We start from the raw sequence: 12,122 nt of genomic DNA, 5'->3' as shown, positions 1-12,122 counted from the left end.
CCCACAATAAGGGTTCATTCTCTCCAGAGTACAAATCACACTGCCTAGGAGCCAAATCATGCCCTTAACATTTCTAGCACTCTTCACTGACAAGGCGGTTATGTATTTCAAGTAAATTGCTAAAAATACATCAGACTGATCCAGGCTCTGCTCTTGTTTTTCAAACTACAGAATCTTCTTATGCAAGGTTAGGCAGAAAATAAGCCCTTGATTAAAGCTGCATGAATATACTGTAACTGTTCATAACATATATTGAAAGGACACACTTAGCCCTGTGTTTATCTCAGATACATAGCATGCAATAGCATACTCTAAATACTTAAAACTGAAATTCTGTTTCAGCTATTTCCTTTATTTCATTTCTATCAGTGTAAGCTGCCACACATGCATTGATGTTGTCCAGGACTTACATTTTGTGGAAATTTAGGGAAACTCTGCAATTTGCAAAGGGGAGATTATACAAAAGGTGTGCTTACCAACCCTTTGAGTTGGAACATTCCCTCTAACATCTAACCTAATTTCTCTTCCTGCTAGTTATTTCAAGTATTTTTTTCCTCCTCTTCAAGGTTATGGAGAAAAATGTATCACTATGTCAGAATGCTCTTTTTCTAGATTAAGTATATCTAAATCCTTTATATTTCTTATATATTCCTTATATTTCTAAATCCTTTATATATCTAAATCCTTTATATTTCTTCAGGAACCACATTTTCTAAAATTACTGTGTAAGTGAGTGGAGAAGAATAAAGTGTAGTAATCTACAAACTCAATCACATTGCAAATCCTTTCTGCTACAGTAATCCAAGACAACCCTCAAAAAGGAGGTTGCAATAATCTTGTAGAGAGTGGTCTGCCCTCCTGTTTTACATCCATCAGCCATTATCAGGTACTTAGTACATATTTGTTATTCCATAAAGTAATAAAAAAACTAGAAAAATGTACAAGAAACCCTGTATTTTGACAATGATATCTATTCTGATATACCTTCATAACATGGGGTTCAATTGTGAGAGAGTGAGGAGGTTGGAAATTAACATAAAACTTTTTTGCCATTATTTCAGAAAACTTCTTTGACCTCTTCAGAGACTGTTCTCAGAAGTAAACATACATAAAAACCACAAGCTAATAAGAGCCACATTACCCTTCAGGAATATGTCCCACAACTTCTAGCCCATAGACATATTCCATATCAGCATAGTAGCAAGCAACGGATGCAGCAATTATCTATTGATTCAACAGAGAAAAAGGTGTTACATTTCTATTGGTTTTAGTTTTTCACATGGTCCCTATTATTGCCATACTTAAGCACATGAGAGCGTTCATTCATTTATCCTTAGATCAATCCAGTAAGACATGGAAATATTATTATGAACATTTTTGCAGATGTAGAAGAGAGTCAAAAGAAACTAAGATCTGGACACAATAATAAATTTAGAAAAGATGGCTGAAGAACTATGGTGGAGTTTGTATATTTTGTGTTAATGAAAGGGATCTGTACAAGCCTCTGTGAAGCCTTGGGAGCCTTTCCAGTTAGTGGCATCATAGTTCTTCTTCAACCATCTTTTCTAAATTCATGCCTATGCTGTGTGAAAGGAAAATTATAAGTAAAACCACAGAAAACAATAGCATAGCTATTTAACCTTGTCGCATATAGATAACAAACAGCATCTAAGCCACAACTACACAGCACAAGACTTGCCTGGAGTTACAATGTGCCAGTTACTTTTCATTTTCCATTTCAAACTTCTTATGCTTTAATATTCTAGGCTTCATGTTCTTATTATGTAAAAAGTAATAAACAAATGAAAAATATTATATAAATTGGGAATGTATGTCACTTCTGTCTTAATTATATAGCCGAACTGTTCCCTGTTCTTACATTTAACGTACAGCCATGAAAATTAGCTGTCCATTTAATAAATGGCAGGCATGCCTGTGGATAGCTGTAGACAACACGGTAAAGTTCAGCAGATTAGTTGAACCACTGAAATCTTTGTAAACAAAAAAGCCTGATATTTGATTCTGTACTTACCAAAAGGAGGTCGATGGGAAGAACAACTTTAATGTTTTTCTGAAATTTCTCATTTAGTTCTTTAACAAGAACAAGCACTGCAATGCTCAGCAAGGAGAGAAGTAGAGCTTCCAACTGAACTGATCTGATATTCTCAAATATGTAGGCATAAATCTACAGTGAATGGCAAATAACAATCACATATCAAAAAAAAAAGATGATTTTGGGTCACATGCTAGGGCATATTCTACATAACTTCAGACATCTTAAATACTCTGTGAGAGCTGAATCAGTACGGCAGGAGCTGAGTCATCTGACATATTGGCCTACATGTAAGATTTTGCAAGGAAGAAAATCACCAAATATTATTACTATGGACTTCTGAGATCTCAAAAAATGCAGCAAATATTTGTTTATAGGCATTTACAAATTTCTATTGATAGAAGCAAGCAAGACAATTACAGTAAATGTGATATGTATCTTCTTAATCAGTCTCATTAAATTCAGTGAGATGAGTGTTGCACAAAAATGTTGAGAGAAGCTTCTGTGCACAAAGGTTTATTTTTCCAGAGTAACTGTATAGCTTCAGTAGGGTGCACTCAGTCTCCTTGTTGCTTGCTCTTGACCATCACACACACAGTGCTCCATGGAGCAGGCTTTGATCAGGTCCAGATGCCACATGCATTAATTAGCTGTCAAACTTGTGTATGCATGTTATCGGTTATATAAATAACTGATGTTATCTACTAAGCCCTGTGTCTTTCCTTGGCCTATACTTAAGAATTGCAAAGGAAGAAGCAAAAAGAGGGTAAGGGACAAAGTGATAATTCACAAGCCAGTGGCAGGTGCTTTCCAGGGGAAAATCCATGGCAAGGTCCAAGAACTGCAGGTGCAAGGGTGCAAAGTGGTACAGCATGATGGACCATAAGGTTCAAAGTCCTGCTGCAACGTGTTCTGGGTTGTTGGTATATGACTATATCACTGCACATGAGAAGATGACTGCAGTCTTAAAAAAGAAAGAGGAAACTGGATCAGACCTACAGAGCTGCAAACAGGAGGCCTTCAGCTTCTCAAAGTGTGCTGCAACATGCTGTAAAACATCACCAGAAAAATATAGTTGGGTCTATGATGAATAAAGGAAATGTGGTGCTGAATATAAGGAACATGTGGAATGGAAATATGGAACAGGAATAGAATTATGGTTTAACCCCAGTCAACAACTAAGTACCACGCAGTTGCTTGCTCACTGCCCCCCATCCAGGCTCCTGTGGGATGGGAAAGAGATTCAGAAGCAGGCAAAACCTGTGGGTTGAGATAACAGAAGTTTAATAACTGAAATAAAGATATAATGTAACAATAACAAGAAAAAAAGAGAGAGGAATAAAACTCAAAAAACACACATGTTGCACAATACAGTTGTTCACCACTCACTGACCAATGCCAGCCCATCCCTGAGCAGCAATTGGCACCTCCTGGCCAACTCCCTTCAGTTCATATACTGGGCATGACGTTTGGCTAGTTTGGGTCAGGTGTCCCCTCTCTGCTCCTTCCCAGCTTCTCGTGTCCCTCCTCACTGCCAGAGCATGAGAGACTGAAAAGTCCTTGGTCAGAGAGTGCTACTTAGCGACAACTAAAACATCGGTGCATTATCAGCATTATTCTCAGACTGAAGCCAAAACACAGCACTGCACCAGTTAATAGGAAGAAAATTAACTCAATCCCAGCTGAAACCAGAACGAATGATCAGTGGTGATGAGTGACAAGGATCTGATGATGAATGCAATGTTGTAAGTAACAGACTCAAAAGAATGCTGTTGCCTTCTCATCAGCACAGATGACAGTGAACTGTAATTTCATTTCTACACTGAATTTGGGAATCCAGGAAATGAGGCATAAATCAGTATGATAACAGATTTATAGAAAGTAATGAAAAAACTTACAAGTTTACTTCTACGGTTAAAAGGGCTAAAGAATGTTATATGGGACTTCTGTCCCAGTAAATCAAGAAAAGATCAGATTGCTATCACTAGTTATTTTCAGGCCTCATGAATAAAAGTGTATTGCCTTGAGGAACAGAGAGGCATGAAATATATATATATATGCTTATATAATACACAAGTTTATTAAAGTTGCAGGGGTAAAAAATAAGGTAGGCTCAGACTCCTGAATTCTGCATTTGTACTCTGGGACCTATTGTGAAATATAAACATAGAGGGAACAGAAGTTAAAATGTAGGATGTAGATTTAGACTGCATCACAAGTAACTTCTTTTTAAACAACGACATTAAGGATAACAAAATCAATCAACTGAGTTTGAAATAATGGTATTTAAAAGTGTGTTTTCTCTGGCAACAACTAAGATGACCACTAAAATAAATGAAAAGTGACACTTGTAGTCTTATCAAAATAAAGATTAATAATTTTCTGCTTCAGAGAACCTATTCTCAAAAACATGTATAATGCTAACAAGTTTTGACAGTTTGGAGTTTAAATACACATATTTATATTGGAAAGGAAAAGGTGGTAGAAAAAATATCTTAGGAAAGAACCCTGTTCTAGCAAAAGGCGATCAACATGATGATAAAACTTTTTTCTATTTTTCTGTCACTCCTTGAAGAGCTGATGCTCATTTTGAAGAATGAGTAGATTGAAAGAAATTCCTGATTTTTCTTCTCTCATACATTTTATTTTCATGACATATAATGGAAAAAGTATTTTAAAACCTAAAGATAGTTACAGTAAAATAAACAATATGTTATTTTCCTCATAAAGAGAAAAAATGGAGTCAAGTCCTTTAAAATTTAGCCCTTGGACCTTTTTTAAGGATGCACTGTATAACCCAGCACAAATGTTTCTTGGAAGCCCAGAGAACATTTTAAAATCAACTTGTTAAATAATATGACCTATATATGTTGTAACTCCAAAGAATGGTAATCAACCCATGGTTTTTAACCACATATTGCCCCACTGCAATCAGACTATATGTGGAATGTGTTTTGAGTGACTTGAGACTAAACTCTCTACCCATAACTTCCAAGAATGAATTTTCATGAGAGGACAGGACTTGGCTCAGGGTCCAAGCAGAAGCTGTGATTAATTAGGACAAAAGGAGGCAATCTGGAAAACTATATTGCAAACTGTGCCCACAAACTCACCAAAGGCTAAACTAGATCTAAGGTGAAGTGGTAAGAAAAGGAAGGAAATGGATTAAATCCTAAATATCTAAGTCAAAGAGATTTGGGCTTGTTCTGAAATGAACAGTGTCTATTGAAGAGTCAGCATTAGCTATATATGTTCACAGAATTTCATTTCATTTTCCTAGACAGTGAGACACAAGATTGGGTGAATAAATACAATTTTAACAAAGGATTACAAAGAAATATGCAAAAACTTTTAGTATTTCTGTCTGTCTTCACAAATTGTTTAGAAAAGAAACTTCCATTTCAAATTTAAAACATACAGCCAAATCTTGTAGACCTTTGTCACAGCTTTTTCAGACATACTGCGCTTTTTCACAGTTGTACCACCAGCCCTATCCCCAAAGTGTCTGTAGTACGCTGAAACAGTTCTGGCAGCAATACATAAATATTAAATCAATTACTGCATCAGACTAAAGAGCTTCCACTGACTAGTCTGTTCCCATTTTCCTTGAAAATCTAAAAACGCCCATTTCATGTCATTACGACCAACAAAGCCAAGATACCATTTTACAAACCATTCACAAGCTCTTCAGAAAAAGAGACACTGTGGCTATTAACACAATATACTATAACATATACTATAGCCGTCTCTCTGTACTATACAGTTCATATATTACGCTATCCAGACAGTTACTGTACTCTTTTGAGGTGAAAATGTAAATCCTAAATGTAAACACCTAGGGTTCAAGCTTGTAATATAACTGCTATCTGATTCAAAAGAAATATTTAGAAATGTTTTCATCACAAACATTATAAATTCAGTATTTTAGATCATTTGGTGATGTACTTACTGAAATAGTATAGAAATTATGTAGTAGAATTTAGTTTGATATTATAGTGTAAAAAGCAATTTTTTTGTGTCATTATGTAAATAACAAAATTAAAAGATATAGCAATAATATATTCAGCTGTTTGCCTTTAGATTTTTTACTTTTTTGGTTAGCTTTGTGTAAAAATTTTTAAGGGAAATGATGTGTCAATCTGGTGAGGAATCAGTGAACTTTTTTGGCAACCGATGCAATTTGCACATAAGTGAAAAAAAACGATATTCTTACTTCGCACAAATATATATAAATATATATACATATATATATGTCCCTGTTCTCATGGGAAATTAATGACTTTGAGCCCCATTATGTTTTCACATACTTTCATATGGTAATAATGAACACCATAATGGTTTCTATTCTAGAAAGGATGTGTATTCTAATGTATTAATGAAAAGCCGAGATTCTTTTTTTTAAATGTAATCACGAAAACCCAAAAGATTCATTCTAAAATGAGCATAGAGGCTGAAGCAGACAAAAGAATTAAAGGAACATATTAGTTAAAAAACTTAATACAATTTAAGACTAGACAACTTCATTTTATTTTCAGAAATGGTTCATTCTGATATTTTTAGACAACTACAACACACTGTGGGGAAAAAAGTACAAGCATCTACTGCGAACTGCATAAGAGGCAAATAGGGGGAAAAAAAGGGGGGGAAAAAAAGATGGATAGTGGGAACATGAAGGCAGCACAACCACAGGGGTTTTATCACAAACTTGCAACACAACCAAAAAAAGAACCTGTTTTGCAAAGTAAGTTCATCACGTTGCATTTCATTTTGGATTTCTTCATTTTCTCAGAAATTTGTGGAAGGATAGATAAATCTACACATGGATATTGGGCAAATATAGATATGTTTTCTGTTTTCAGATACTAAGTAGAACTTGATAATGCTTTTCTTGTCTCTTGCAAAAATCAGATCTCACATGTAGCCTTCTCTCACCATTTTTCTTCTTCACCTTGCCTTTCCCATTTGCAAAATACCAATTGATGACACAATGTGCAGCTCAGTTGCAGAGTTACAAACCACGTACGGGAAAATGAAATTTAATAAATGACACAAACAGTGTGCAAACACAAAAATCCCATAGGCTCAATGCCAGCCTAGTAGAATTTTTCTCCATATACAAAGTTCATTTTTACATATTTCATAATGATCTCACTTGCTATAAATAATTGGTTTCACTGGCTAGCTTCACTTTCAACTCTCCTATCACACTTTATTAAACATTCTTATCCTGCTTTGCCAGCCCAAGTTCTGCCTCAGGTGAAGCAATTGGCTTTGTGAGCGGGAGGTGTTGGAGTGAAGAAATTAAAAAAAAAAGTAAGCAAAAATACCCGTCTTTGGGTTTCAAGAATTTGGAGTAAAAAACATGACCAGAGAGACATGCCAAATTTGCCTTTCACTCTCTATTTAATTGTACACATTAAGAGATATCTAATTAGTATAATTTTCATATAAAACTACTACTAGTGAAAAAAGAAAATGTTAAAATTCAAATTTGTGCTTCCGACTTGGGTACTAGACCTTCTTAAAGCAGCCCAAACTCTGAACAGATAGATACCAGAAACTTTTAAAAGACTTCTCAGGTAAAATTTTCCTTTCTAAATATGAGACATTTTTATTATTCTTTTACGTCGTACAGGTGGTTTTCTGTTTATTCATTTGTTTTCACATAACTCTACAGAGCAATTCAGAACCTTAAAAAAATCAGGACAATTTTTCTTTGGAAAATGTTCAAAGGGGTTGGTTTGATTTCAGAAGTGAAGTGAAGAGCAAAGAACTTGCTTCACAGATATTGAAAAATACAGGGGGTAAGGGAATATATTTCTTTCAAAGCATTTGAATGACCTCATTTATGATATGATCAGCACACCAACATGGAAATATTTCTTTGTATCATTGCTGTTCTTTATTATTGCTCATAATGTATATTTTGATTATGTCTGGGCTGTGGCACTTAACACCAGTCATTTCTACAAGATGACAATATTCCTATATGTAAGTATAGTCTCCATGGAAACACCATGAAAAAGAGACTAGTCAAATTTTATATCAAGAAGTATTTATGAAAACGTTTTTAAAGAATTACAAAATATTTTAATATATGATGAATCATTTGCAATGACTACTAGGCTGACTACTCATAAAAATGTCTGACACTTTTAATTTTATGTCTGCAAAATAAATTACTTGTGTTTAGCACAATAAATTGGTCCTGTAGAATCATAGAATAGTTAGGGTTGGAAAGGACCTTAAGATCATCTAGTTCCAACCCCCCCCTGCCATGGGCAGGGACACCTCACACTAAACCATGTCACCCAAGGCTTCGTCCAACCTGGTCTTGAACGCTGCCAGGGATGGAGAATTCACAACCTCCCTGGGCAACCCATTCCAGTGCTTCACCACCCTAACAGGAAAGAATTTCTTCCTTATATTCAATCTAAACTTCCCCTGTTTAAGTTTTAACCTGTTACCCCTTGTCCTGTCACTACAGTCCCTAGTAAAACACTAGTTTTACAAACTACAGTTTGTGAAAAACTTACCAATGGATTATCCATATGAAGTTATGCATAACTTCATACTTCACATCCATATGAATTGTTATCAAATTTACAAAGTATTATGAAATAACATTCGAAAAAAGCAACACCTTCTCATCACAGAATTAACATTAACAAATTACCCAAAATAACAAGAAAAAATAAAGAGCAGAACAGTGCAAGAAAATAAAGTCAATGCTTTTAAATAAGGTGTCCTAATTTAGTGGTTAACTAGATTAAGCCTCATTTCATCTGGTAATCCATTTATTGTTACCAGTGCAATGTAAATACCATCACAACAAATAAAGAAAGTTCTATTATGATCAAAATATCATTTTGACAGATAACATTGTAATACTACTAATGCTTCAGCCAAAAGATTATGGTCACAGCTTCTAAACTCTAGGTTTGCTGGAATGAGTTACCATAAAGAGTATGTTCTCATATCTTTTATGCAATAGGATTTTATAACTTTATCCTTTAAGGCTTCAGCCAACAATATCTACTTTCCAAAGGGAGTAGCCATGATACTGTATGGAAGGCTGTATGCATTTTCTGAAAATTACATTAAAGCTGTACCCTTGCAGTGCTCATGGCAAAGTAAGATAATGCAATGATGCAACAAGCAACATATCTAGGGCAATTTTTGCGTAGGAGATCTACAAATCACAGGGTATTTTCCTTTTGCCACAATGATGGTTAGATTTCATTCAGTAAAATATGAAGAAAATATGTTTAGAATGGCATTTGGATATATCCCTCCCATGTGCTAATACAGAAAGAGTTAAACCTCCGTGTACAAATGTGTAATTCCTCAGGATAGTAAATTGAGTTATTGATGCTGTAATACACATATTTTAAATTGATTTCTGTATCTTTTCAAAATAAGACCCATTTGTGCTAATCCTTTATCAAGTTTTCCTAACAAGTTCTTACAAATAGACCTAACAAGATGAATGTTTTCTGTTCATTCACAAGCACACATAACAAATTTCTTATATATAGCCAAACAACATGGTTAAGAAAATGTTAGCTAATGGAATAACCATCTCTTTTACTGGACTCACATGAAAAAATCCCAGTGGTCCCGATATATATGGCATTTTCATTCCCAGCAGATACTTCACTTGTGAAGTCACAACATGTGTAGCTGCTCCTGTTGTCATTGCACTTATCACTGGTTCTGTTAATAAGAGTGTGGCACTGCCCAACTGCAGCATAAACATCACTACCTAAAAGGCAAAGGCATGAGCATTAGCAATTATAATAACAAGCAGCTTCCAGGTGATAGGACAAAGGGCCAGGGTCCTTTTAACAAACTTTAAGATGAATGAGATAAAGACAAAAAACAAATGTCCTTTGAAGGACAACTATAGCTGAAAATAGAACCCACTGAAGTTCTGTACATTTACCTGCCTTGTGTTACATCACTCTAACACTAGATTAGTAAAAAAAGCAGATGCAGAGAAACTTAGTATTCTGTCCTGCTCGAATATGTGAGCCCAATAAATACTATAAAAAATCAACTCAATACACTGACAACTCAAAAATTGATGATGGTGCTAAGACTCATTCCCATTCCACTGCTATTCAGCCTGTGTAGGCAATGGGCCATATCTTGGTCCAGTTTAACAACAGACAAGACATTGATATCAGGATTTCCAATGTTAGTAATTTCAACTGCTACCAAATTTATTAGGTGCTAAAACTATGGAGAGATGATTCACATGATTAGAGCTCCATCATCTCCTACCACAGGCTGCTGCACCATCAGTTTTCCCTTCCCAAGTAGTCACACAATAGCTTTGCTCCTCCAGCAAACTCTTAACCTCCAGATATCCCACTGACCCTGCATGCACAGTTCTATATACTGTGATACTTGGCACTATCATGTTGCAATATGATAATATGGAAACCATCAAGTGCTGGCAGTCCACTACCTGTAGCTGCATCAGCTTCATATGCTGAGGTTTCTGGTTTTGCAGGTGTTCAGGGAATGACAGAAGGTACTTCTGATGTGGAGGATATAAAAATACATATATATAAAATAGATTAAAATATATAAAAATGTTTCTCTTCACAGAGAAACAGAGATGTTTATATATTTAAGTGTTCTGTTTGAACAAACTCTATAAAATTACAGTAAGAGTAAACTATTTTAAAGACCATTAAAATCTGTTTTCTATGTATTTAAGAAATACCTGAACTACCTTAAAGTAAACTCTCTGTATATAACCAGAAAATTTAAAACAGGAAAAAAAATCAACATCCCATTTCATAAACACAATCACACATACAAATTGCATTTCTCTGCTAGGGAAAAAAAGAGTAGATTTTGACTCGGCTATATTTGAAGATTATTTCAACTTCGTTGCAACTTTTACAGAAGTTATTTCAGAGCACAGGCATATAATGAAAGAATAATATTCCTCTCTAATTCAAGAATCTGAACTACAGCAGAACCTGTTGCAAATACTTCATAGAAATACAGGACAAATACCTAAAGTATTGCATCCTGCTATGTTTTCTCACCTTATCCTAGACTGCAATTGCTCTTTTCCTCTGAAGAATAAGATTTGACAGCTCTTACTTCTTTGTTCAAAGTTTTTACATACTTACAGATGGTACTGTGATTTATGTAACATTTAACCCTTTTCTTATCTATATTAAGTTATATTTAAAATATCTCCCCTTACAGTTGAATTCTGCACATTCATAGGATAAAAAAAAACATTTTTTTTTTTTTATAGTCTTCTGCATTTGCTATTCTTCTGCCTGAAAAAGTCCATGCTCTTGGCAAAGAGTTATTGTTACAATACTTTCTAAAAGCGTATGTTTTGCTTACTATACTAAATATCATTCTTTTGATATATATCCTGGTCCCATTTTCTTTATTTCATTTTGTTATGAAGCTAAAAGAATAATTCTCAAATGTTGCCATTTTCTATGCCTGAGCACTATTTATTTTTTCACCATAAATTTCACCTGTATGTAGTGAGATATGAGTGCAACAGCACAAAAGAAACAAAAATAGCAGAGTGGCTTTTAATTTACCACAAAAAAAACTCTAGTGAGCAATTTTCTCTTCCATTTGAGACATTCTTCCATTTGAGACATTAAAACTGAGATATTTTTTTCTATTTCCCACTAACAGTGTGTGAATGGCTCTGTACTGTGAAGTCAGAACATTGATTGGCATTCAAAATTGGACCCCAATAATGGTAATTACTGTTATACCCTCAGTGAGTGGTAATTTAGTTAGTCAGGCCTAAAACTGATAATTACTAACTTCAGACATTTTATTTAGCAGCTTGTTCTAACAGTGTGCTTATTCATGTATTTAAAACATTGTTCAAAGTAGCAAAGTTCAATGAGAATTATATTCTTCCTTCCCTAGTGAACTTTTGTTTGTTTTCTAAGATCAGTTTGTATTGTATGGATGTGAAATTTCTAATTGTGTAATAACTTACTTTCCAGAGAGATGGATTTTTATTTAGCTGTGGAATCCAAACCACAGAGACAATTCTATGTACTAC

The 12,122-nt window shown here is 34.6% G+C and overlaps 1 protein-coding gene across 2 annotated transcripts in view; it reads right to left on the bottom strand.

Annotated features, from left to right (window-relative positions):
• SLC26A7 (solute carrier family 26 member 7) overlaps positions 1–12,122 on the bottom strand; it is a 64,677-nt gene that overhangs the window by 29,957 nt on the left and 22,598 nt on the right. For both annotated transcript variants that reach the window (XM_057402981.1, XM_057402980.1), the window contains exons 4-6: positions 9,654–9,818; positions 2,033–2,185; positions 1,142–1,224 (exon numbers count right to left, since the gene is read on the bottom strand). In XM_057402981.1, coding sequence (XP_057258964.1) covers positions 1,142–1,224; positions 2,033–2,185; positions 9,654–9,818 — 401 coding nt within the window. The remainder of the gene's footprint in view (positions 1–1,141; positions 1,225–2,032; positions 2,186–9,653; positions 9,819–12,122) is intronic.

This window comes from Pezoporus wallicus, unplaced genomic scaffold, assembly GCF_028554395.1.
Source record: "Pezoporus wallicus isolate ANWC-B61680 ecotype Strahan unplaced genomic scaffold, APGP_CSIRO_Pwel_v1 contig_2456, whole genome shotgun sequence".
NCBI lineage: Eukaryota > Metazoa > Chordata > Aves > Psittaciformes > Psittacidae > Pezoporus > Pezoporus wallicus.
The sequence above is the reverse complement of the archived record's forward strand: the minus strand, read 5'-3'. Positions and strand labels throughout refer to the sequence as shown.